The following is a 27165-nucleotide window of genomic DNA, read 5'->3' as shown; positions in this document are numbered from 1 at the left end:
ACACTGCTAAATTAGGGACGGCTAGCACAGATAGCCCTCGAGTAACTTTGTGCGAAATTCCAAAGAAACAACCTCTTGATAATTGATTTCAGTTATGAACTTCAAACTTTATCTAGTGCATGTGATATTTTGTATAAATGCAATGTTTTGTTCTTAAACAATAAAGCTACATAGTCAGATACTTGTGCTGTGTTAGCGGCGAATTTTAACGTTATTTGATAATTCAGAAAATTTTTATTTTTCGCAAATTCTAAACAACTAAAACAACTCTACGAAGATTTTGCTACGTTGTAAAGTGTACAATTTACAAAATAATTACTTAATAAATAAATATACATATATATTTGCCGAAAATTATTGAAGGAAAGACCTCCTAATATTACATTAAATAATTTGTTTGCATTTAGTAAACATGCAATCATAATTGACAAAGATAAAAATAATAGGTGCTGTAGCACCATCGAGAAGCATGTTTATGAACTTAGAACAGTAACATTATGCATTGTTAAATTTCTAAAAATAATTTTTTGCTCTTTTATATACAATAATTAAATGATCTTTGAGTAAATCTTCTGTGTACATAAGAAACAGACGATTTTTACTTTTCTATTTTAAATGATATTTTGAATTGTGAGCAAAGATAATGACGGTAGACAAAGCGGAAATAGTCCATAGTTTTGATTTGCGCCATAAAAAAAATGCGACCAACTCTCAGATTTTTTCAACAAGAAATAATAAGACACTTCACGAAACAAAGTATTAAATAATAACGTCATTAATTGTTCAATCAAAGAGTGAGGTTTAGACATTCATGTCTGACTAACTGCTGTGATGAGCTACTTATATACTAACTGAAATTCTGTTTAACGAAAATCAAAATTTCAAAATCAGTTGCATGCACTCATGTTTTTATACATCCTTATTCCAAATACTGTTGCAATTCCTTTATTCATTCTTCATTTGAGCCTAATGATGATTCTTGCCTTGTCGAATAATAGTGTCTTCTAGTTTGGTCTGATATATTTCTAAATGCATAGTTCTTGCATTGTATAGAAGATAGTTTTAAAATGTTTGTAATATAGAACTTAATTGTTGTTATTTTTGTTAACTATTAGTTAATAAAAATTCCATATACCATGGTACTTTTTCTCCAGTTTCAAATAAGACCGTTAGTTTTTTCATGACATTTAAAATTTCCATTTCGTATTTAATCATTTATTTAAAGTTTTCACTGTAATATAATATAATCGATAAGTAAATTGTAGAGGGCGTTAAATTAATTAAAAAAGTATTTCGTGATGGATGTTGACACAATGAATGAAGATTCAAGTGGTAATTCAGCTACTGGTAATATAATGTGTAATTCAGAAATCGATAATGATTCATTTTCTTCTTTTCCTTCTGTTATAACAGATATTGGTCGTCAGTTTGCTTGTCCGAGTGAAGTGCATAGTCTACCGGTTGGTATGGATATAGGTCTTGGTCTGTCAAGAGATTCCACGACCGGTAACTCGAGAGACAGTTGTGAAAGGCCTAGTGTGAGTTACGAAAATAATGCAGAGCAGCGGTTAAGTCCAGCTGTGCCTTGTTTTGAAGAAGATACCCAAAGCTCTTGGAATTTCGTCAACCCACAAACACCTATTTTAAAGGAAAGTGAACCAAGTACTTCACTTGCTCTAGATGAAGATTATCGAAATAGCCTGAGTGCTCAGATTAGCCTAGAAGCCAGCAAAAAGGAATTATATGACGATGATTCTGGTTTGGAAGAAAGTGTATTTCCTGTAGAGAACTTGTATGAATATCAGTGGCCGCCTGAGAAAGGTGACTTTTATATGTTGCAAGAGCAGATTAGTGAGTTTTTGGGAGTAAAATCTTTTAAAAGGAAATACCCTGAACTAGCTCGCCGTACTGTAGACATGGATGAAAAGCAGTTTTTGAAAGATCGGGGTATCGTTTCCGAGACACAGTGTGATCTGGGTTTGACTGCTTTAAGGTCTGACGATGTAATAGAACTCATGAGTAAAGATTATCCAACCAAGTATCAGGACTATGTCAGAGTTCTACAAGATAAAGAAAGACAAAATATTAGTGATAAACATAAGGAATATGCCACAGCAACCATAGAGAAGAGCAAAATGGCAGATTTCATTAAAAAAGCCGTGCACTCTGCAGCTGAATATAATGCACACTTAAATCTTGAACGCAGAGAGGAACGTCGTGCGTGCTTTGATCTTCAGACGTTTACCATTCATTATCCACAAAATAAGATACGAAAATTGCCCAAAGAAGCAACAAAGCCAGGTAAATATCCAGTTGCTTTGATCCCTGGACAGTATCAGGATTATTATCGTACTTACTCTGCTCAAGAGCTGAATTATTTGCCCATAAACACTGTTCTGTACGGGCCAGTGCAGGAGCTGGGAACTGTATTTGCTCAGATAGGATCAGATGGCAGTCAGTCTGACTCTGAAGATAGCTCAGGATCAGAAGGCTCCTGTTGTAGCAGCCAAGGAACCCACGAGGAAGGAAGCATAGATAGTACCTCAGGCTCAGAACAACAAAATCGCACAAAAGCTGGAACAGATGGAGCTTCCACTAGTCGATATCAACCCAAGAATAAGCCAAATGCAGTGTGCAAGGTTTGTCAAGGTAAAAAGGACAAAAATCAGAAAGGTGTTCCAGAAGAATTAGTTCATTGCTCACAGTGTAACAACAGTGGACATCCTTCATGTTTAGAGCTGACTCCAGAAATTGTAAATGTTATAAAAACCTATCCATGGCAATGTATGGAGTGTAAGATGTGTAACATCTGTCAAGACCCAAACGATGAAGATAAGATGATGTTTTGTGATAAATGTGATCGTGGCTATCACACATTTTGTGTTGGACTCAAGAGCTTACCAAGTGGTCGTTGGGTTTGCCGTCTCTGTGCAAAATGTTCCACTTGTGGTGTTCGTACACCTGGTCCAGAAGGTTCCAAAATCCAGTGGCAGCATGAATTTGTAAAAGTACCGGGGCCAAATGGTGAACCAATACGTTCACATCAAGTTTTTTGTTTGTCGTGCTTCAGGCAGCGCAGACGTTAATAAGTGTATATGTTCATTTTTGTTTGTGAACATTGGTTCAAGTGATGTATACTGTACTATAACAAGTGTTCTAGTATCTCATTGAAATGTTATAACAAGCACTGTAGTTATGTATTGTTTTACAACAAATTATAATGGTAACTGTATTATAAATGAATTTACAAAAAATAGTCAAATTTAACAAATATGATATAAGCAGTTACTTTGGAACAGAAACTGGAAATCTGAAATTATGACTAATTAAATATTACTTGTTTTTATTGCAATAGTAAAAACATTTAGAATGTGTGAAAAATGTTAAGAAATGATAAAACAGACTAGGATTCTTATTAATTTAAAACATTATACAACAGAATTTAAAAGGTAAATCTTTGATTCTTTGTTATTGTTTTTTTTTACACAGACTGAAGTCAACATCTCTCTATTTATGTTATCGTAGACTGAAACCTCTGTTTATTTAACTGTGCACAAAGAACATTAATGTTCCAGAGCCAACATACACTTTAATATTCTTTAGGAAGTATACAAATTATTGAAACATTTTTCCACTGGTATATTTTGTTATGTAAAAAAAAAGGCAGTTACTTTTTCTCTTCCTGTTTTGTGATCGTTGGAGAATTTTTCATTTGATTTAAGGAAGAGCTCATCTATATTATAAGGTTGGCTTATATCTGTCTGTCTGCAATAAAAAGTTTTTGATCACTCTATAAAGCTTTCAAAGAATGTTCCCCAAAGAAATTCTAATTTTTTGTTTGTCCATTTTTCAGGTGTTCATGGCCTTAAAAGTACAAAGTGGATAACATATTTAAAATAGTTACACTAATATAAATAGGCAGTAGGAGTGAATTTGTAGAAAGTCTTGTGGAAATATTTAATAGATCTGTGTGGCACACCGTAACCATGAAGCCAATGGCACAGGAATGTTTGCCATGTTAGGTGATTCATTTAAATGTGTTTGCAGGTTGTAAGAAGTTGTCTGTAGTTTTTTGTAAAAGTAAATTATTTATACAAAATTCAATGTTCAACTAATAATCACCCTAGATTTTGTAATGTGAAGAAGCCAATGTTTAAAGAATAGTTACCCAAGAAACTTGCTGTAAGAATTTCTTTGTTGTGGTTAGATATTGAAGTATTGATTATGAAACCAAAGTGGTGTTAACTGTTTTATGCCTGTATTATAACAGTAATTGGTTAATATCATATATGTTTCTTACTGTACTGTCATCATATGAAGTTTCTTTCTTGTAAGGCTTTTCAAATTTTTATAAAGTTATATTGAATAATATTAATTATACGTAACATCTCACCATGCAAAAATATATTATTTTTTCTTAATAATGATGAAATATATGACAGCAGAAACTTTTACAAGTTTTTGAAATGGTTACATATTTTTTTGTATTCTTTGATTGATTGTTTAGGCAGAGTATTCATGATGAAACTTTGTAGAATGGACAGCAATTGCCTGTTGTGGAAACACAAGTGTAGAGGACAACGTTTCAAAAGTCTTCTGCCTTGAAGACAAAAGGCGGAAGACTTTCGAAACGTCATCCTTTACACTTGTGTCTTCACAACAGGCAGTTGCCATCCATTCTACAAAGTGTCATCAGTTACTTTTTTTTTTTTTGATACATGATATTAAATTTTATGTAAAAAAGACAGTTTCTCATTCAACTATTGTTTATTAACAGTTTTGGTAACTTTAAAAATAAATGGTTTTGTTATTCAATATTAAACTCAAATAATAACTTAATACGAATAATCTTGTGTGTCATAATCTGATGGAATGTTTGGTTATTTAATACAATGTCTGGGTAAAACAAGCAACTTATAACAGTTAGTATTACTCAAAACATGTTTTTAGTTAATGGTGTTAAAATTATTCATTATCTGGTGACTTTTAAAAATATGTTTCCATAAAATGTAAATTAATGATCACCATTTAGGTATTTCCTTGTAGACAAAGATTATGTTTATCATTTTTAATACAAAAATAATGTTTAAATTCTGGTATACATGATGTTAGTTGTGTATAGAAAAGGCCTGGCATTGCCAGGTGATTAGGGGATTCAACTGGTACCCTGAAGGTTGCAGGTTTGAATCCCCATCACACCAAACATGCTCACACTTTCAGCTATGGGGGCATTATAATGTGACAGTAAATCCCACTGTCTGTTGGTAAAACAGTAGCCCAAGAATTGGTGGTGGATAGTGATGACTAGCTACCTTCCCTCTAGTCTTGTACTGCTAACTTAGGGATGGCTAGTGCAGATAGCCCTCGTGTAGCTTTGCATGAAATTCAAAACAAACAAACAATGTATAGTAAAATCTTCAAAATCTTATTTAAATGCTTTTTAAACTAACAGTATAATTTTGAGACAAGGGAATGACACCATTCAGAAGGTGAAGTAACACTGCAGTAACTACATACAGGATCGAACCTTTGGTCCAATCTGAGTTACTGCTTCAGTATTTGGAAATACTGGAATTTAAGATTGTTATGTTTCTGTACAGACCTAAACATGTTGAAAACTTCATAACTTATAGATCAAGAGAAATATGTACTCAAAAAATGACAAACTGTTCTTTTTCAAGTCTAAAACATAAAATAAACAGAGTTTGACTAGTACAAAATGAAATTCCAAACTAATCTGGGCTATGGTTTGACAACTGTATCACATATGCTTTTTTTTAATAATTTTATTGGTGAATTGCCCTCCACTGTCACAGTATTAAATTGATGAGTTAAGAGCCTAGATCTTGAAAAATATGATACAAGACCCTGTGTTGTTAGCTTGGGTCCAAATTTCACTTTGAATGTAGTCTTATGTATGGATTATATCTTTTACAGAGTAAGAGAAATAAGCATTCAAAGAATGGTAAAAGGTATAGCTGTTTATATCATCTGTAGTCTTGCTTTTTGTTAAATAAACAACAATGTAAACAAATGATCTGACTATTTTATATGTAAAAACTTTAACATTTCTTGAAACAATGTTATTGTTTTTTGAATAATAGGGCTTGTATATGTACAAAAACAGATTCAGGACAACATCTCACCAGAGCAAAAAAATACAGAAATGCACTAGATGTTTCCTTGGGGACTGACCATGACTCTCCTACACAATTAGGGTTATTACTGCTGCCTCATCCTTTCTCACACTCTCTACAGCCTTCCAAAATGATAGATGCTTGTAGCTAACCAATGCTCTGAAACCATTATTCCAAGCTAGGCAGAGGTTATTTGTGTGGTCATCCCCAGCCAATGTGACTGCATATATTTGATGCATTGCGGCAGGTATTTTGTTGCAAAAATTTGGCATTACTTTGATAAAGCATATGATGGAACCTTTGTGAAACATAACTATAAGACTTGAATATAATAATCAAATGAAGTCAATCACCAAAATTTCTCTAATTTTTGTAAATATTCAAGAAGTTTTTTGAACGATGTTTCAGTTGTGGACAGTTGCTCAAGTTTTTCTTTACATTAATTGAATGGTCATATTTTTCTTTTGTGTTCAGACAAAATGATTATTTTTGCATGTCTCTTGTATTCGACTGAAAAATGTGTTTGACAGTTATTTTATTGAAATAGAACAATTTCTAATGATATGCCAATTTTATACAACGAAGTGCTAAATATTTGTGTTACAATATGTAATTTCTCATCCTGAAAAATACAAGCTATAATTACCAAATTACCTACTTAATTAGATTCTCATTTGGAAACAAAAACTTTTGAAGCAATTTTTCTGACAAAATTAATTTCTCACTTTGAAGCAAACAAACAAAATTTTAGGATTCTTCAAAAAAATAATAATAAAGTAAATAAAAAGGAATACAATATAGAAAAAACTATTTGGGTGAGACATTGTTCACATCCCTACAAAAACTATTAGTTTCCACTTATAAGGTATTTAGATATGTAAACTACTGTTTCTTAGAAAGCAAACTCATTCTCTGCTTAACACATAAAGTAACAAAAGCAAGAAATACTTTATTCTTTGTGTGGTATTTTCTGCCCAGGAGTCACTTAGGGTCTGCTAACTGGAAGCTTTGAGAGTATCAAATTGCAGTGTGTTGTTGTTTCTCTCCATTCTGATTTTGTCATGAAGAAGACAATATGTAGAACATATACAATAACAACCTTTGTTTAATAATCAATATTATACTATAAAAAAAAAATAAGGGAAGTATTTATAATGGGTGTGTTGAACCAGTAAGGGAGATGTTAAGCAATCCCCATAAATTGAATTGAAACACAAGTACCTAAAGTCTTACCATCTGTTAAAGTTACAAATTACAAACCTGTAATAGCTAAGTTCTACAAAAAAATTAAACTTGGAAAAGGTACTCTTATAGGGGTTTTAATTACAAAGCACAACAACATGAACAAAGCCATGTTTGCATAAATGACCTTCCACTGTGATCCAAATGAAAGGGCACAACAGCCTCTGGCCATTTTCCAATTCATTGACAAAAAAATAATCTCAAAATGTTACAAACCATCTATGCTGTAAGGCAACAAGGCTAGTTACCAATTAGTGGATTCACTTTTCGAGAACTGGAGAAAGCAATGTTAATGTGTTCATGATACCTGGATAAAGCTTGTTCATCACCAAAGTAACCACAGTTGTGATATTGGACTGCAGACATCCCTGTTGTATTCTAACCATTATCATCTTGTTACTTAAACAGATCCCAGCTGTAGTAGCAAAGAAACAGGAAAGTGAAACTCCATTCTAGATATTTGTACTGGCAATTGACTTGGATCAAACACCACTCATGCACTGACTCAGTTCTTTCAGTCATGGAAACTCTTTCACTACAAATCTCATTTATTTTGTGATATTCTTCAGTCAGAAGGTAAACATGGAGGAGATTAGTTACACCCATAGAAAGGGGTTACATCTTACTTCTATCAATACATTCACAGTCTGTAACTTCATGACTTCTAACTGTCCTTGCAGTGGAAAATGTTAAGAATATCTTTAGAAATCTTTCCAAATATTTCATTCTGCATATTGGAATAACATAACACTTTAGGATAACAAGGGATCTTTGTCCATCTCAGTAGCCCCATCCTCTTAACTAAACTAAAATTATTAAATAAGTAAATTTCAAAAATAAACTTACAGTCAACCATTATCATCCATATGGTTATCAAGTTTCTCTTAAACTCATTTAAATATCCTGCCTCTCCAACATCTGAAGACAACCTATTCTAAACACCAACCACCATGTTATAAAACTAAAACTTAGTTGAAGATGACTCTTACCCTGTCAAAACTTCTATTTGTATTCCCTAGCTTTACTACTCACACACTATCAAGTATGAAGAAATATGATGCATCAACACTAACAATTCCTTTTACAATCTTTAACACCTCAATCAGATACCTTCCAACTCTTCTATTTTTCATAAGAAAACAATTCATAATCAAATAAAACACTGGGTATATCAAGTTCATATTTATTGTATTTTGTGACACTACTTATGAATTTTACATTCCACACATAATTTGACCTCACTTCCATTTCTGTTCAAAGTAAAATGCTCCTGACAACACTAACAAAACAGATCAAACTGTGTTTACTTGCAAATGTGATGCGAACCTGTCTGATAATCTTACCTCTTGTAAAACTTCCAAACCTTTTAGTGTGTGAACTGAAATATTTTCACTCCTCCATTGATAAAAACAACAGATCTGCTCTTTCTTCAAGCAGTTGAATTAACTTTGTAACTTGAGGTCTTAATGTCCTAATCACATTCTTATAGACTACTTAATGGTTACCCTCTTCTCTCCCCCAGAAACCACTAGCTGCAACAACACCTAGAAGGCTAATGAAATTGGTAACAACACTGCACTTGTAGCTACTCATACAGGTGCCATAAACTACATGCACATGTGCAATGTTCTTAATCTTGTGCTGGTTCTGCATTCCATCACTACATGGCAAAGAGTACTTAGGGTAGAATTTTGTTTTATGATTGCTTTTCAGGGGTGTTTCATACTGTGACCAGTGGAATTACCTATGTCATGACTGTGTATTAAGAGTTCAAAATGACTTTTACTTCAACTTAAGAGTCCTGGATGATATTGTATGACTATATCATGTACCTTCAATATTGTGACCTAACATGTAATAATCTCTTTTTGATTTTTAAAATTCATGGGTTGCTTTAGTATTGCATTATCCACCTTGAAAGTAAAATTTCTGCCATGCTAGTGTTAATAATGCTTCATCTATACTATGAGTGAAAAAGTTTATTCTTCATCATGCAGCATTTGTATTCAGAAGATATGAGTATTTGGAATGTTTATACTATCAGTAGTTTAGCCCTGTCCTGCAAATGCAGGATTCCACTATGACTGACATTTGTATTCAACAGGGACTTGTACTCTTCTTACACATACTCCAAAAAGGAACTTCCACTAAAGTATGCTCCAAGAACAGGAATGCCTGCTCACTCTCCTCAGTGAAGATGAACTGTGCATCACCTTTAGTGAAAACTGGTATTGGTGTAGCAATCTTGAAGATACTAGCCATGAAACACTGAGAATATAATGCAAACCCAAGAAAACTTTGAACCTCTGGTTTTATCATGTGTTGGGACCAGTCTCAAACTGCTATAAACTTCTTCACAGGGTCAGTCAAAACATTTTTGGTATGACCAAAAATTCTAGTTGTGTGTGCATCAACACACATTTCTTGAATTTCAACTTTAATCCTACCTTTCTCATTTGCCATAAAACTATGAACAGGTTCATCACAGTAGACAAATATCAAGACATCATCAACATACAGCAGGCATCTCAAGACGGTTGGTATGGGTATTAAAACTTTTATTAAAATGAAGTAGAAAACAATTTTTTTTACCTTCTTACATCATCTTCAGGTCAACAAAGCTCTCTGAAGATGACCTGAGAAGATCGAAACATTGTTCTCTACTTTATTTCAATAAAAGTTTTAATACTCATACCAACTGTCTTGAGATACATTTTTACTTCAAGTGGGTTTCTTGTCACCATGGACACCAGACATCTTTTCCCACTGGAAGTCTTTACACATAACCTTCATATGACTCTGAAAAGTGGGTAGGTTTGACTTGTGGGTATTCAGAGAATAGGTTGAGTGCTGAACCACTGAGTACCTTCCAACACATCCAGACATTAGTCTGTTTGCAGTGACCATAAGGAATCAACATGCGTCATGAATTTCAACACAGAATTTGTTATGCCATTCCCAATTCTGATACTCACACTCTCTTGGAAGGCCATATGATCCCATACTTTTAACATTTGTATTATCTTACCACTGGCTACATACATTTTGCTCTAGAAAAGCCTGCATGGCAATTGTATTATAGGATTCCAACTGCCTGTTTCTATGTGGTGTCAAATAATTATAGCTCTCCCCAGCTGGCCCTCTGGTTCAATAAATACATCACCAAAACTTTGCTACTGTATTGAATCCAAACTCTTGTTACAGTCCTCAAATATTTATATCAGATGTTTTGGTAGCAAAATATTCACTTTCAGATGTAGTCACTTGTCACTCTGAAAATCATACCAGAGTAACACAAGAAGTCTGTTCCCAAATGAACAGATCACTATTCATGTTACTGCTGCAAGCTTACTCAACAAAAGACAGTGTCTCATACATTGGCTCCAGAACCACCTTACACAGTGTCAGCACTATCAATCCCAATCATAGTAAAACACGATGCATCACTTTTTTACGCATAGATACCACTGTTGCCTTCATGTACATATGCATGTATTAGACATCTGCTAGTCCTGGATCAGTTATGACTGGCACTGGATAGATTTCTCACTTGTTATACTGAGAAAGCAGAGAGCTTTAGAACTTTTGCAGTAAGTTCATCCAAAGAATGTCAATGCTAGAACTGAGATTCTATTATTCACAGGGCTAGACATGGTCTGAGACATGCCCCTCTATTCACTTTTCACCAGAACAATGTAAGTATTTAATTCCTGAAACACAGCAGTATCCATCAGGAACTCTACTGCCTTGTGGTGAATCGTTTCTGGCACATAAAAAGCACCATCCAGCCCTGAAACAGCTGAGATGAACACCACATCCTTTGACACAAACTGATTGCTGTAATCTCTTGAGCTGTTGGCCATATCCAACTCTGTCTCTTTTACTAAACTGGAGCCTGAGTGGCAGTTGAATTTCATGCACTTGTTATTCTATTGAACATTATCATCATCAGTAAGTGCCTGTTGTCTCTTCTTCTGATGATACAGATCTTGTTGTAGGCTGTTAGTCACCTCTTTTCATGGAAATGTTTTGTATCTTGCACCCAATCTTTCTCCTTGTCTTCACCACCTAGTACCCACCCATCTTACCTGCTGGCAAAACGATTCCTATTAATGAAGTTTGTCCACCAATGGCCCTTTTCCTGTTTTTCCCATGGTTGATTTACCAGAGTTGGGGTTCAAATACTCTCTTTGGGGAGCATCTCAGGTTCCTGTAGAGACTATCACCTTGGTTTTACATACCAGTTCCTGTAGAGACTATCACCTTGGTTTTACATACCAGTTCCTGTAGAGACTACCAACTTGGTTTTACATACCAGTTCCAGAGATACCAACTATTGCAAATGATTGTAGACAGAGCCCTTTATCATTTGCAGCTACTAGGCCTGACCAATGTCTCTAAGCTGTTTATTATTATATTATTATTATAACTATTATTATTTATTACTGCTATAGATTGCTCATTTATGACTGTGTTTTGTGTATTTAATAAATAAGTTGAAAAAATTCTTTTGAAATTATGTCTTTTATTTAGTTCAGAGAAACAAACATACTGGTAAAACAACATTGAACATGCACAAACAGTAAGCAGAAAAAGCCTTTGTGTAAGGACTAGTTTATATCATGTTTATGACACTTATTGTAATAGTTTTGCAACTGTTGCAGCCTTTGCTTTCATGAGAATGTGTCTGGATGGTTGGGAGTTATAACAACATTGTCCATTTGACTGCATACACATCTTGTGTGTTATAATACTGCTCAAAATTGAGGTGCTCAAGTTTGGTCTGAACTTGCTTTTGTTTTTAGTCACTAAACTAAATATTCTTTCACTGTCAGCATTAGAATGGAAGATTGTAAGAATTCCAAGCATAACCCTACACGGAATGTCATACTTCTGGTTGCCATTTCCATCCTTAACTCTAGACAGCTGAACCCAAAACTTGTCAACATTCAACTGAAGGACAGTTTCTGAGAAAGTATCAATTTGATAGTTCAAATATTGCCCTTCCAACTTGTCAATAGTGTCGTGCTCATGTGTATTGACAAGGAGAGGATACCTGCCTGTGAAGAAGCTAGAGAAGAAAAATCTTTGCTGACTTTCAGTTGTGGTTCAGCAACCTTTGCATGAATCAGAAGTTCATCATTTAGAGGGAAATGTTTCATCATGATATAGTATTTCTTGACACTGGTGTAGAAGCTGATTAGGTCCAGGTCCTTTTCATATTTAACAATGTATTCCTTGGCAGCATTTCCAATAGAAACTGCCTCATCAGATTTGTGTAAGGATTCATTGTTGTAGTCAAGTTCAGTGATGTTGCCTTCAAGATATTCTGGCTTGATGTATCTGACAAGTATATTTTTATCTTGTATAATCACAGTTCTATGCATAATGTGTATGCAAGGTTCTTCTCTTTGCAATATCAAATTGGCTTGCTCAAATAGAGGAATTGCAGACTGAAGAAAAAGACAAAATAACAAGTTCATTTTGTTGTCTAAGAAAACTGTTAACTTATCTAACTTGCTCTGTGCATAACTTTTCTTGGTTACTTCCTTGCTAGCTTTCATTTTCTTCTCCTTTTTCATTGACTGTCTCTTCTTTAGTTCAAGGTCAGACTGCCTAAACATTTATTGAGTTATATCAAATGTTTCTTTGTCTGGTTTTGGAGACTGTTGTCTTGTGTCCCTGTGTGGCTGAGAGGGTGTCTTGACTGTGTCCCTGTGTGGCTGAGAGGATATCTTGACTGTTAAAGTCTGCTGCCTGACTAAGCTGCACATTTAGATCCTTTTGAATCAAGTTTTTCCTTTTCACAGTGAAAATATTACTTCAATGGCTTCCACATGTCCAATATTCTGTTGAGGCACACCCCAAGTGATAGCCATCTTGTGTTAACAAGTTGTAGAATTTTTCTTGTTTCTTTGTCAAACAATCCTTGAAACTCTTTGAAATGTTGTTTTCTGCTAGCACTTTTGTCCAGAAAATAGTAGATATCTATCAATATATCAGAAACTGGGCAGAGCAGTCCTCTGGAAGCTTTCTGGGCAGCAGCATTCATGAGGTGACAAGCACAGCCCATAAAGTAAATGCTAGGCTGTCGTCTTGAGATGTGTCCCATCACACCTTTACCTATACCATGGTCCAAAAGCTTGAAAATATTCTCTCCCGTTGAAGCTTCTTTCCGTTCCACCATTGTCAAAAGAGAACAAACAATTTTTCCAAGCAAAGGGTCAAGATATCCACTGGATACAGTTTTGAGTCATCCATGTCTGTGGATCCATCTGTGGCTAAACTGTAAACACTGTTAGCAAGTATACTTGAAATCATTTTGTCATCTTCACAACCCAACATTTGTACAATGACTGTAGTTTTGGTTCTAACACAGCCATATTTTTTTGCTATATCAACTTCTGGGAACATTTTTCTAAATAGATGTTCTGCATGATCAGCTACAGCTAAGGGGTAAATTATGAGCAATGACAAATTGCATGAACATCACTTCTGCATTTATGGTTTCATATTCTGAATTCTTACTAATAAATGTCGTTATCTGCATCATTTTTGTCTTCGCCTCAGCCTTTTTTTGGTGAGATGCCGATTTTGTATGTCTGGAACAATCGTTTATCCCACCATGCGCCACAGAAAAATTGATGTGACAAACTGTACAAAACGCATGACTGTCACCGACTTTTGATGCAATGATCGGACATTTTGCACTGTACTCATTCCTAAATTTTTGATTCACAGTTTCAACCCATTTAGATTTGCCAGAAACAAGACAATCTGGTGAACGAGGTCTCTTTTTTCCACCTTGTGAACGATTGCACTGGTGTTTCTATGCCGCTTAGAAAACAAAGAATACCTATCTATGTGAGCGCTGATTGGCTGACAAGCACTGATGACGTAACTATGGATTCCCCCACGTACCCAGTATGGAAAAGCATCGCACTCAAACTATTGGTAGACGTCGGAGATACAAATATTTTTTATTATTTCAAGCACAAACATGATTATCGCAAGTAGCCATTTGGACTATGTCTTTTATTTATTATCAAAATTTATTTGTATCTCACTAGAAATTTTCTTTTCACCCCTTTCAAGCCCTGGGGGAACAATTTATCACTTTATTCTATAGGCCTATATAATATATAATAATTTGGGAGTTGCAACAAGTCGTCATATTTGTCTGTATGAGCGTATAGTCGTAATGTATACACCAAAATCTTAATGATTACCCTCAAATCGTAATGGTTGGCATCTCTTCAGTTCCTGTTGAGACTACCAATTTGGTTTTACATACCAGTTTCCTGCAGAGACTACCAACTTGGTTTTACATACCACTTCCTGTTGAGACTTCCCTTCTTGGTTTTACATTCTCTCATTATATGCTACCCTTATGATCCTTACTCCTCAGTTGTCTGGGTTCCACTACTTCCTAAGCTGAATCTCAGGGAAAGAACTTCGTCAGGTCTTCAGAGTACTACAAATAACATTTGTTCCCCATTCTGATGTGTGGCTGCAGGACAACTGCTGCCAAGGACCTTTAAAGTATCAGCAAAAAGTATGGGATACATGACAGAATTTATCCCAGATCTATCCATTCTCCCTACAGGTCATATGTCAATTGCTTAGCAAAGGATGCCATTTCCAAGTTGTACAGTCTTAAGGAGTGCTCATGTGAATGAGTGTTCATAAGTTCAGTCCTTCACCCATCCAAAGATAACACAGTCCTTGCAATAATGGTATCTTCAATTATGGCACAAAAATTAACATTTTCCTTACCTAAAAATGTTTCAGATACTGACTAGCTTCTCCATAGAACATATAGTTAATACTTTGCACCACTGGCAAAGTGTAGCTACATATGCCAAGCCTCTAAATGATACTCTGACCCAACACATAAGGTGTACATGTCCTCCAAGCACAGTACTCTCCTTCTCTTCAACTACTTTGTGTAAACCAAACACTACATGTAAGAAGTGGAGATAAAGAGGTGATGGTTCTGTGGAGAAGTGAGCATTTATCCAAAACATTTTAAAAAAAGGAAAATATCAACTTTAAAAACACTACTCACCACAGAAGAGACAATCACAATAAGAAGGTGGCATGACCAGTGTAGAGAAAGAAATTAAAATGATGAGCTCTTATCTGAATATAAAGAGAAAGGAAAACTGTCCACAATGTCCTCTACTGGGAAAACATGAGTTCCAACTGTGCAGGAAGAAAACAGAAGGAATTATCTATAAAGTCTCACACTGAGAGACTGTACAATGTGTTAATGCAAAAAGGTGTAGCAGGAGATGAAAAGTGTGAGGTCAAGGAACCACACCTGGTGCTTTATTGTTGTTAGGAAGGGCCAATGCAGTTTTGAATGTAAGATATAGTGGCTTTCAAAGCAGTATTAGAAAACCCCATCTTGATAACAGGTATCGTTGTGCAGGGACAGATAGGCCTAATACTTTCTATTCTTCCATACTTGATACAGCTTTTGGGAGAGAGAGTAGTATTCCCTTTGAAGCAATACCAACCACTTGGCAAGTTCTACAGTTTCCATTGCATGCACATATGTTATGAAAGATGTAAGAGAAAAAAAAATAATCAGAAACTGCTGACTCAAGAGAGACAAAACTGAGAGATGGAAGATTTTGGTAATGTGGCACAAACACAAAGTTCTCAGGGGTCATCTCGGCTGAAGTATGTCATCCAGAGGGACATCAGGAAGCCACGATGATAAATTTCATGAAAATGGAAGATGAAAGGCATTATCTTCCATAGAACAGTAGCTAATTTTTTTAATCAAACTAGTCAAGATAGAAGGAGATAAGGCACAAGAAGAGGGATATTGTTAGGAAAAACAGATGAAATTGGTTACATCAAAAAGAAGCAATGTGAGAGTAGTAGTAGCAAACTTCCTGATTAGAAACAAAAACAAAAAAAATGACCAAGGCTTGAATGGCTGTATAGAGAAAAAAGGAAGGGTCTCCAGATACAACCACCAATTACCCTCCAAAACAATCTAGTCTTGAGGAGGAAGGAACAGTTAAGTAATAATCTCAACCTGTCCCTGTAATAGAGAGACAAGACGTGGTAAAATTTCATGAAATGAGGTGCATGCAAGAATCTTGCTTATGAACCAGCAAAAATAACCATGGTAAGAGAACAAATGTCACATAACTCATGAGACCAGCAAAGCATTACCTGATCCTTATCAGGAATAGAACCAAAAGCAGATATAGATTATGGGAAGAGCTGGTCAAAGTCGCACAGTCAACAGAAGTTAAAGGAAAATCCAGTCATGACAATATAGGATAGAACCAATCCCATGATATTCAATGACAGAAACAATGCCCATAAGCAAAAGTACCCATCCCCAGTGATGGGAAAAGCTAAGTTAATCTAGCTATTTAAATTATTTTAAGACCTTTAAAAAGGTTGATTGTGTTGCACTCTTGGTTTCACTCAGAACCAAAGCTCTGAGCTACTTATATCACCCACCATGAAAAGTAATTGTTGAACATTTCAGTTATGCCAAGAGACATTATAGCACACTATAAATGTACACTTTTATTCTTTAAGTTTCATCACATTTTGAAATGTGAATAATAGTGTGATTAATTCCTGATAATTTAATGTAGAATGTCCTGCTTACAAAATAAAGTTTGCTATTAACATTATCCACACTTGTTCTCTCATCATTTTAAAATCAAATGTTGAGCTCTGCCTGTATGCACAACTTTTCAAACACAAAAGGGTGACAGATAAATGTTCAATCAGACATCACAGTTTATAATATATGTAACATATATGTAACAGTCAACATTTACGAAAAGTAAAAAACGTCTATGGAAAACTGTGGATCTTGAGAGGTTCCAGGAATGTGGATATAAGAAACTGAGTTAGTATCAAGTATTATTATGATTTCAATTTTTTTAAGTAAGTCTGGTGGTATGTCCATTATACCTAAACCTTGGTAATTTTTGTATTGATGAAATTAAGATTAATTATTGGCTTTTGCTAAAACCTGAACATGGGGTTAGTGGCAATGGAGAGTACTCCAATAAAAAAAAAACAACAACAAATGTTCTAAAATCTAAATATCTAATTAACAGAAAAAATATAAGTAATATACAAAAATAATAATTTGTATCAGAAGTTCTAACTTTTGTTAATGATAAAAAACCCACTTGAAATAACCTGAAGATGACCTAGGAAGGTTGAAGTATTGTTCTCTCCTTATCAATAAGTGTTAATACCCATACCAGCTGTTCTGAGATACAGTTCTAACTTTTATTTGCTTTCTAGTTAAGCACAAAGCTACACAATGGGATATCTAAAGCTGAGCCCACTACAGATATGAAAACCAGACTCTAATGTTATAAGTCCACAGACTTACTGTTGTGCCAATGTGAAAACAGGCTCCAACTTAAATGTTCAAAAATTTGTTTCTGAAAATCATGACAATGTAGATAAGAAAGATAACACTTCAAAAGTTATAAAAAGTCAAAGATTAAGGGCAAAGAATGAATACTGTAGTAGTGAGGAAAATTATGTGGTTAACAGAAGTATTATATATAGAAAATGTTCCCCCTTCCTATAGGTGCAGAGCTAGAATCTACTACTGACTGTGTAACAGACTGGCACAATTACACATTATTATGTGCAAGAATGGAAATTTCATTCAAAGGCACAGCACACATAAACAAAATTTTCAACAGAGGGGGACATAAAATTTCTGATATGTGTCCTTCCCTTCTAGTCTGTATTTATCAATGCAAGGGTTTCCTAGAGTACTTACTGAGGAAAACTAGAACAATGTAAAATATCGAGAAATGGGCAGTCTGCAATTTCTGCTTATTCATCTTATCCATTTTTATACTATGTATCTGCAGGCTTTATTCTACCTTTTGTTTGTATACATGTAAAATAATCTGATTTAATAGGGAAAGAGCAATAACACTTTGTACCATAAATTTTGTTCCTGGATAGAGTGTGTTATTTCCTAATTGCTTATGTTGTAAAAGCACTGAAAATGGCCATTATTCCCTTCAAACTTTGCTTTTGTGACCTGGATAATGAAATTTAGAAATTAACCTATTTTCTATGTAAAAATGGACAAATTTGCACATTTTCATTTACATAAGGTCTGAATAAAACAACATATGAATCAAGATTTACATGTATTTATACTAAGGTTATATAAAAATGTTTAGAAGTGAGTAGTTTTTCGGGATTTGCAACTGTAATGTAAATCACTTTCACGTATCAGCCCCCAAATATAGTCTTCCATCATGTTTTCATTATATGCTCGCAGGTCACAAAAGCAATGTTTGATGAGAAAAATAGGTCTTCTCCATTTACATTAGGCATAAGCAATTGGGAAATAATACTGTCTGCCCAGGAACAAGAAAAAGTAAAAATTTTGTAACATAGTGTAAGTGGAAAATTTTGTTAATCCTTGGTAAATTCACATAACTTATTTTAAAAGTTTGAAAGATTAGCAATATTAAAATATTTGCCACATACATATAACAGAAGGAATACATTATATTTATCATGTCTAGAACATTTCTATATTTATTAAATAAAAAAAAAATCATCAGAATTCAAAGTACTTCATGATGACAAGAAACCCACTTGAAATAAAAATGTATCTCAGAACAGCTGATACAGGTGTTAATGCTTTTGGGAAGATGACCTAGGAAGGTCAAAACATTGTTCTCTGCTTATCAGTAAAAGTGTTAATACCTATACCAGCTGTTCTGAAATACAGACTTCAAAATATTTCTTTCTAGTTTATTTCTATTGTACCACAATGTCCCACAGTGAACTATCTGTCCACTAATCTTACAGATGAACAATAAAAACAATATTTCCTGCCATCACCAAAATACACTGATTTACTTCTCAAAAACACCTTATATTTCATATAATGGATTTTAAGTAGTTTTTTAGTTTTAAATTATTTTTTTTAGTTAAATGTTACACCGCAAGTAATGATTACAATTAACAAACGTGTTATGTAGTAAAATTCAACAACACCAATAAAGCTTCAATGCAATTTTCAAAAGGAAACTATTTTATTTATACATGTATATAATAAATTACAAGTACAGGAGTTTAAGTCTGTAAAAAATTTAATGATTCTAAACGCACTAGTAAATAATACAGATAACATTTTGTTTTTTGACACTAAAGAATTTTAACATTTAGTTTTTTCTACTTTCAGATCATTCTCTGACCCAACTGGACGGCTCTCTCTCTTTTATATTGCTATGAGAAAAGTGGAAGTCTGAAAATATTTTTATCAGAAATATTCTATGTTTATAACAACCTACATACACAGGGGGTATTTCATACAACTCTTTGAACTATTAAAAAATGTTTTAAATACTGCTGGAGTGAACGCTTCCAGATTGGAAGATTTTAACAACAGTTTTTGTAATATATGTGCAAGTTAACAAGAATGTTTGTAAAATACCAAGTTGGAACTCTGTATTGGTGTATGGTGACAATGACTCTGTATGCTTTTCTAGCAGAAATGTCACCAACAGTAACTACATATTTTTTTTAACATTTCTCTAGCTACATGTTAAACATACCATAAATGAGTAATAATATATTATCAGAATGTTCTCTTTACAATTTCTTTGAAACCAGGCACAAAAAGTCAAAACCAATTGACATCACATTTCATGATTACTGTAAACTATGTCATTTCTAAAGCTAATATTACATAAAATGTTGCACTGCATGGTGAGTTCCCTCTCTAACTTTCTCAGTCATGTGATATCAACTAACACTCCAGTTTCTTAAAAGGTCACAATACACATTAACTAAATTGTTTGAGCTACAAGTTTCTTTCCTTTGATTTCATACTTTGAGAACAATATGCATCAATATAACTACAAGGTTACTGTCTCTGATTACTTTCAATCAAATCCAACCAACTGTGAAACTATTTTAATAAACTCAGACTGCTGTTTTGAGTAAAGCTTTATAACATACATTTTAAACTAATAAAACTGTATAATTATAAATTTATGACAGTCAATTTGCACATATTCTGCAAGTACACAAGTCTCTACTAAGATGCTCAACTAATTCAAAGTTTATCTTGATGTTTTATTTTTATTATGGGTTCACAGATCCTAGTTTATTTTGATATGTTATAACAAACATTGGAGTTGAGGTAATATATATCCTCCCCCCCAATATCATACAATATTTATGTTAACATTTGTGAAAGCCAAAAAACATTTCTATATTTAAAAACTTGTTCAGTATAAAAATTAGACAATTTCCAAACAGCAATATAAAGTTAAGCCTAAGTACTACTTTTGAAATGATTATGTCCAAGAAAAAATTGAAGTCTACAAATCAAACCACAGTTTAAGTAATACAGGTTTCTCATCCCAGGACAGGAAAATCTGAATTTCACACCAACTTAGGAAGTCCAAGATTCCACACTGACTTAGGAAGCCCAAAATTTCACCCCAGGACAATAAATCAAAATTTAACTCCACACAAGAAATTCAGGATCTCACAAGTGAGTTAGGAAGTCCAAAATTTCACCTTGCACGAGTCTCAAAAGCACTACCACAATCTCACCAAATGTTAACCACATGTAAAAATAATCACATGACAATACTATTGAAGTCGAAGTTCAATTGTATATTCAAATCACACAGATGCTTTATTTTAAGTTATATATCAACATTTAATATTACAAAAGCTTATGAATACAGTTGAAAAAAATCAGAATGTAATGAAAAAGCTCATTTTTATGAGCTGTTGCCTTTATAATAACTAAAGAATGAACAAACTAAAGCAAATATGTGTGTGTAATAATTGTAGGCACAAAAGTTGGAACATATACACCGGGTTTTATTTACCAACTGATATAACAAACAGACAATAAATGTTTAATTATAGACTGTAAAAAAAATGTAACTATTGAAAAATATGGAAATATTTGGATACTATTTTTCTCATTTTTAATATTAAAGAGAATCAATCAGCATACTGTAATTATAAACAATATTGTTAAATCATTTCTTGTTTTCTCTTCTTTTACTTAAAATAATCTCTACCAGCTTCAGCTTAACTACCTTGTTTGTTTATTATGAGCAAAGTTACAACATGGAATATCTGTACTATGCTCAATAGACACCCAATTTTAAGTGTTATAAGCTCTTAGGCTTACTGCTGATACACTGGGAAATGGTTTAATACAGACTTAAAATAAGATTCATAGGCCTTTAATTAACCCTAATTAATGGTACTTTGTATTATGCATTTTACATGAACAGTTTGTTATAAAAAGTTTTATACATGTGTGATTACAAAAGTTATACTAACATTGATTTATTCCATTTAATATCATCAAAAGATGCAGTCCCAAAATTTCATCTTGCTTATTCAGACCAGGTATGAAGTTAAAAAAGTTGCTATGACATATAAAAACAGAAATAATTTCTTACGTTTATCTTAATATCCTATTAGTTTTTCTTTCATGTCTAAAATAACCAGAAATTATAAATAATTTATTTTGATCACATTTCAATATTTTAAAAGCAACAAAGAAATAAAACAAGAAAAATTTGCAAAAAGTTACATTAACACTAAGTAACTTAAATTAAATTTATGGGCTTTGAAGAAAGAACACAATAGCTTCTTTTGTTTGGTTCATTTTTTTAGAATACTATAGCTATCCAAATCTCAGAACAGAAACAATGTCCTCAAGTACCTTTAGATAAGTACATGACTAACTGCCACCAAGTTTTGGAATGAAATTACTAATTTATAGTCTCTGTATTATAATTAGTAAACACTGTTTGGAAATAAAAAATAACAACTACTGTATTATAGATCAGTGCTTCCCAACTCTTTTCCAACTGAGGAACAGTTACTTCCAATCCCAAAAATTTCAAGTACTGCTTTGTAAAATATTAACTTTTAGGTTAAATTGTAAAACAGTTTTACTTCAGTAGCTATATTTTAAACTATAAAGTTTTTCTTCAATGCCTCATGAACCAGCTGAAATCTCCACATGGTTGTTGTTTTGAAATTTTGTGCAAATCTCCTATCTGCACTAGCCATCACCTAATTTTGCAGTGTAAGACTAGAGGGAAGACAGCTAGTCATCAACACCCACCACCAACTATTTGGCTTCTCTTCTACCAACGAATAGTGGGATTGACCATCACATTATAATGCCCCATGGCTGAAAGGGCCAACAGGTTTGGTGTGACAGGGATTCAATCCCGCAACCCTCAGATTACGAGTCGAGTGCCTTAACCACCTAGCCATGCCGGGCCTATCTCCCCATGGACCAGCACTAGTGGAACCATTGCTACAGTTCATTTAACTAAAAGAAGCGAAAAGAAAATTATAATGTTTCTTTCACTTACTAAAAAACCATTTGCTCTGAAAATACAAAAAGAAATATAAATCAAAAATAAAAGTAGTACATTATGTGAAATATCAAAAATGGCTGATTTTTTGCTTCTCACAATTATTCATGTATAAGTAAATTCTAATAAAATAAGAAGATGCTTTCGTTCTGAGACTCACCAGAAGTAGCAGAATAACATGAATCAGATTTATATGTTTCTAAATTAATTCAAATTCTAATGGTTTAATGTAAACATTTATATTCCCTATGTTTAAATCCCTATAGCTTCTTCTGTTTTACTCTAGTACATAAATTTGTAAACAGAAATGAACAATCGATTCAATTACTTATGAGAATCAGTAAGTGTCAGTTTAAATAATTAATTGAAATTATGATTAAATTGATTAATGTTGTAAAAAATAAGCAACTAATTAAAATTAGTGTTTCTGATCATTACAGGTTTCAATTATCCCAATTATCCAAGTAACTAAGTTAATTCTATTATGATTTCTCATTATTATTTTAATTAATTCAAGGTTGTTAATTTGTTTCACGACTCACCAAAATAGTCAAATAATTTAAATTAGTGTTTGATACTATAATTATTATTTTCAACTATTTTTACCATCAAAGTTTCATGCGAGAATAATTGATTAGTTGAAAGTAAAGGAAAATCAGTTACATAGCTACATGTCAGCCCAATACCTCAACAAGGGTATAAAGCAGCAAAAGTGATGTAGCTACAAGATAAGATAAACCATCAATGTGTCAGTCAATACTTCAACAATACTTCAATGTAAATACTAGTTTACAATGTGAAGTACTGACTTCAGAATGCCAAGCAATTACACTGTGATTTTCATACTAAGTTAACTTTGAAATATGTAAGAATAGTTTTTCTTAAATAATCTTCAACATATATTATCAGATACACATCTGTCAAAGAAGTCTAAACAAGAGAAAAATATGTGCAAGTAGCTTTGTTGTCTAAGTGTTAACTTAACAACAAAATGAAATATTACTTCTGCATCCTATTGTTAACATAATGCCAAGTGATAAGTAATATTTTTCTGTAATTATCTGGGCCAATTTCAAGAATATTTTTCTCTTGATAGAGATGAGAACTTCTTATCAGGCCCAGTTTAGTAAAAGTTTAAACTTATATGACAAAAAGGTGTTTTACTTCTTAAGGTGTAAGTAAGTCTTCAATACTTCATATGCAATCATGTGCCTTATGGCTTATAATGCCATTAGAAACAAGTTCTAGAAACATAATTCTGAAATCCATTATGTCATTACTAAATCAAATTCCCAGTATGTTCCTGATAAAGAAAGAGCTACCCTTAAAATGTTGTTAGGTTATAGCATTTTGTATCTTTGTCCATTTGCATTTTTTGAACATGTGAGGTTCCCTTACATCATGACTGAAATCAATAAGGACATAACCTAAAGAAATGCAGATGAAGTTATAGTTGTTAGGAGCAATTCGATAAAACCTGTCGGTGAAAGGTGGGATCACATTTAGTTAGTTTCTACCACAAATAAATAACTGAAGAGTATTTGTTTCACTTTAGCACTATAAGAAGTCCTTTAAAATACTATTGCCTCTTCTGAAAAGAGAATGTCTAAAAAATATAGATTATATTCTACACAACAATTACAACCCACTGAAGACATTTTATGACAGAGGTAAGAAGGAAACCTTGATGCAGAATTTAAACTGATTAAAATCTATTTAAATGTAGTTTTTAATATTTGCCACATAAATTTAGGTTTTTCATGACAGTTATAGAAAAATAAAATTTATTTCTTATCACTACAATATTGATGAAATCTTATAACTAATTATATGTACATTAATGTCCTTAGAAAAGACCACCCACCCCAAAAACATTTACCAAATATTCAAAAAATTCAAATGAGAACCACAGAGTAGCTTATGTGGAATTTCTTAATTGTACTAACCTATTAGCATATGTAAATATATTTCCCATTTGAAATTTTTGGTAATGTTATTTCACTGTAGCAAGTGCAGTTCAGTGCCCCACACAGACTTCTAAATTCCAACAGTATGAACAGTAGTTAAATATGCTTTTGCTATTGGATACATTCCTATAGATCAAGACTGAGTGCCTTGCCTGATGACATACTGTACTTCAATGCCAAAATATTCTAACACAAGCCTCCACATTTCATGGGTGCCAGGTTGCCATAGCAATTAAAAATTTCATCATGTTGCCTAATATTTTATCCCATGTTACTCAAACAAGGGACTGTGCTAACTATAAACAGAACTTGAATCTAAAACAATTCTGGACTCTTGAAAGTCCAGACTCTTAGTTTCTATAGCCTCAATAAACAATGGCTTGTATTAGTTTCTCTGTCCTTGACAAACAAATGCTATTCTCAGTTTCTCTACACTTGATAAACAATGGCTAGCTTCAGTCAATCTCAGAGTTCTTTCCTATATGTATTTTGTTTATACTTATAATTTCTACACTATTTTAAAGATTTTTAACGTAAATAGAAAAGAATATCTACAATATTTCTGCAAAGAACAGTTACTCTTTGCTGCTAATTAAATGAGTGGAGAAAATTTGGGGGAATGTTCGTTTTTTAACACACAGTTGAAAATAAATAAGCAAATAATAAATGTATTTCTTAACATTATATTTGATAAATACCAGAATATTTTGTAATATTTTAGGCCTCCATAGCCCATCATCTACTTTTAAAAAATCAAAAAATACATTCTTTGACTAAATCCTAAAACCCTAGACACCCCAAAAAAAATCCCTTAAAAACTGAAAGTCTAAGTTCATAAACAACTGCTAAAGCTATAACATTTTCTTCTCAAGATGTAAGCACCTTCAGATCATAAGTTATTTGTTACCAGTGATAAATAACGTCTAAAAAGAGCATAAATACCATGGCAAACACAAATAAATTAAGAGACAAAAACAGAATGTGTTTGTCTTTACTTAATTAAACAAACTTTAAGAGTTAGCTTAACAGACAAACCTAGAAACATCACCTACACATTAACAGTAAGAAAACAAAAAAGTATGATAAATATACTTTGAGAAAAAGCAGGAGCAGGGAGTTAAAACCTATTTTCCCACCTCCAATTAACTATTTAAGATGACCTAGTTTGTTTTTACTTATGTTCTACAACTTTCATGATTAGTGTTGTATTGTGTACAGATTTAAACTACCATACATAATTTACATAAGGTCCTTTGTAGTACATCGTTCACTGTCATCTTGGTGTGCAGTTGCTAACAGCTGACTGTTCGCTTGTAGAATTAAAGGTTGCAGCACTGTGGGAAGATTGAAGACTTGACATTGATCCCCTAAAATAAAAAGTTACAACTGGTGAGTCTAGTAACATAGGTGTGAAAAGTTATTTCAAACAAAACAACAATAAAGTTTAATAAGAACATTTCTCTTCAACAAAGTGAATCAACTTTTTTACTTAAAGAATACCATAACTTTCTACTGATGAGACTTATCAGAATGGAAATTTCCTATCAATATTTATCAGTAAATCTTTTTAATTACTAAATTTGAAAATCTGTACGTTATTAACAGTGAATCTGTTATACAAGAGGGAATCTTCAATAGCCATGGCATTTAAAATTATTTTAAGCAAAATTAGAGTAAATTAATCTACTACTTTTATATTTCTGAGCATCAACAACACCAAGCATGGGCCACCCTTATACCTGATTTGATATTATTACACATCAGGCTATCTAACATTCTACCCTCAAACTGAATTTCTTTTAACCAGGATTAGAGTAAATTAATCCAAGAGACCCAATGCAAATAACATAAAATACATCAACTGAAATGGTTTGACCTTCTTAGTCCAAATCTGTAATTAGATCTCAAATTGATTGACAGATTACAGCTAAATGTTTGTACTTGAAAACAAAACAAAAATGTCAGTCATTCTATGAGCTGATATGCCATAGTTAATAATGATAACAAAATGCATATTCCAATATACTATCAACAGCTCATGTTTGCCTGCTTAACTATTATATATCACAAGATGTAATAAGAGTTAACTACCTTCTATTAATTTACATTTTTGTTATAAAAACTAACATACAAACTGATATACAGTATGCATTTGTTCAATCAAAATAATCTCTTGAAAAGTAACTTAAGTGTTTCAGTAATATTTTTCTGTAGCTCATTTGAACTACGTTCTGTTAATCAGGTTAGCTTCTCCAGTGACCCAAAGTTTTAAATATTATAAAACACACAGTGAACAGAGCTAATGATTACAAAAAAATCAGTTTCATTTGTTTAACAGATTTTTACTGACAAAATGAAACATAACAGTTAGAGCAGTATTTTCTCTCCCCAACACTGTTTGTTTAAAGAAAA

General features: G+C 33.0%; 2 protein-coding genes across 5 annotated transcripts in view; one reads left to right on the top strand and one right to left on the bottom strand.

The window, feature by feature from the left end:
• Positions 1-1272: 1272 nt before the first annotated feature.
• LOC143239465 (PHD finger protein 10-like) lies at positions 1273-20165 on the top strand. Of its 2 annotated transcripts, none has more exons than XM_076480551.1 (2): positions 1273-4022; positions 19600-20165. In XM_076480551.1, exon 1 carries the CDS (start codon positions 1299-1301, stop codon positions 3084-3086), a length of 1788 nt encoding a protein of 595 aa, XP_076336666.1. In that variant the 5' UTR covers positions 1273-1298; the 3' UTR covers positions 3087-4022; positions 19600-20165. The 2 variants fall into 2 exon arrangements, with proteins under 2 accessions (XP_076336666.1, XP_076336667.1); XM_076480552.1 differs by lacking the exon at positions 19600-20165 and adding an exon at positions 6105-6613.
• retm (real-time) overlaps positions 19430-27165 on the bottom strand; it is a 44304-nt gene continuing 36568 nt past the window's right edge. For all 3 annotated transcript variants that reach the window (XM_076480548.1, XM_076480550.1, XM_076480549.1), the window contains one exon: positions 19430-26120. In XM_076480548.1, coding sequence (XP_076336663.1) covers positions 26027-26120 — 94 coding nt within the window. In that variant the 3' untranslated portion in view covers positions 19430-26026. The remainder of the gene's footprint in view (positions 26121-27165) is intronic.

Source organism: Tachypleus tridentatus, chromosome 13 (genome assembly GCF_004210375.1).
Source record: "Tachypleus tridentatus isolate NWPU-2018 chromosome 13, ASM421037v1, whole genome shotgun sequence".
In the NCBI taxonomy this organism is placed as follows: domain Eukaryota; kingdom Metazoa; phylum Arthropoda; class Merostomata; order Xiphosura; family Limulidae; genus Tachypleus; species Tachypleus tridentatus.
The sequence above is the reverse complement of the archived record's forward strand: the minus strand, read 5'-3'. Positions and strand labels throughout refer to the sequence as shown.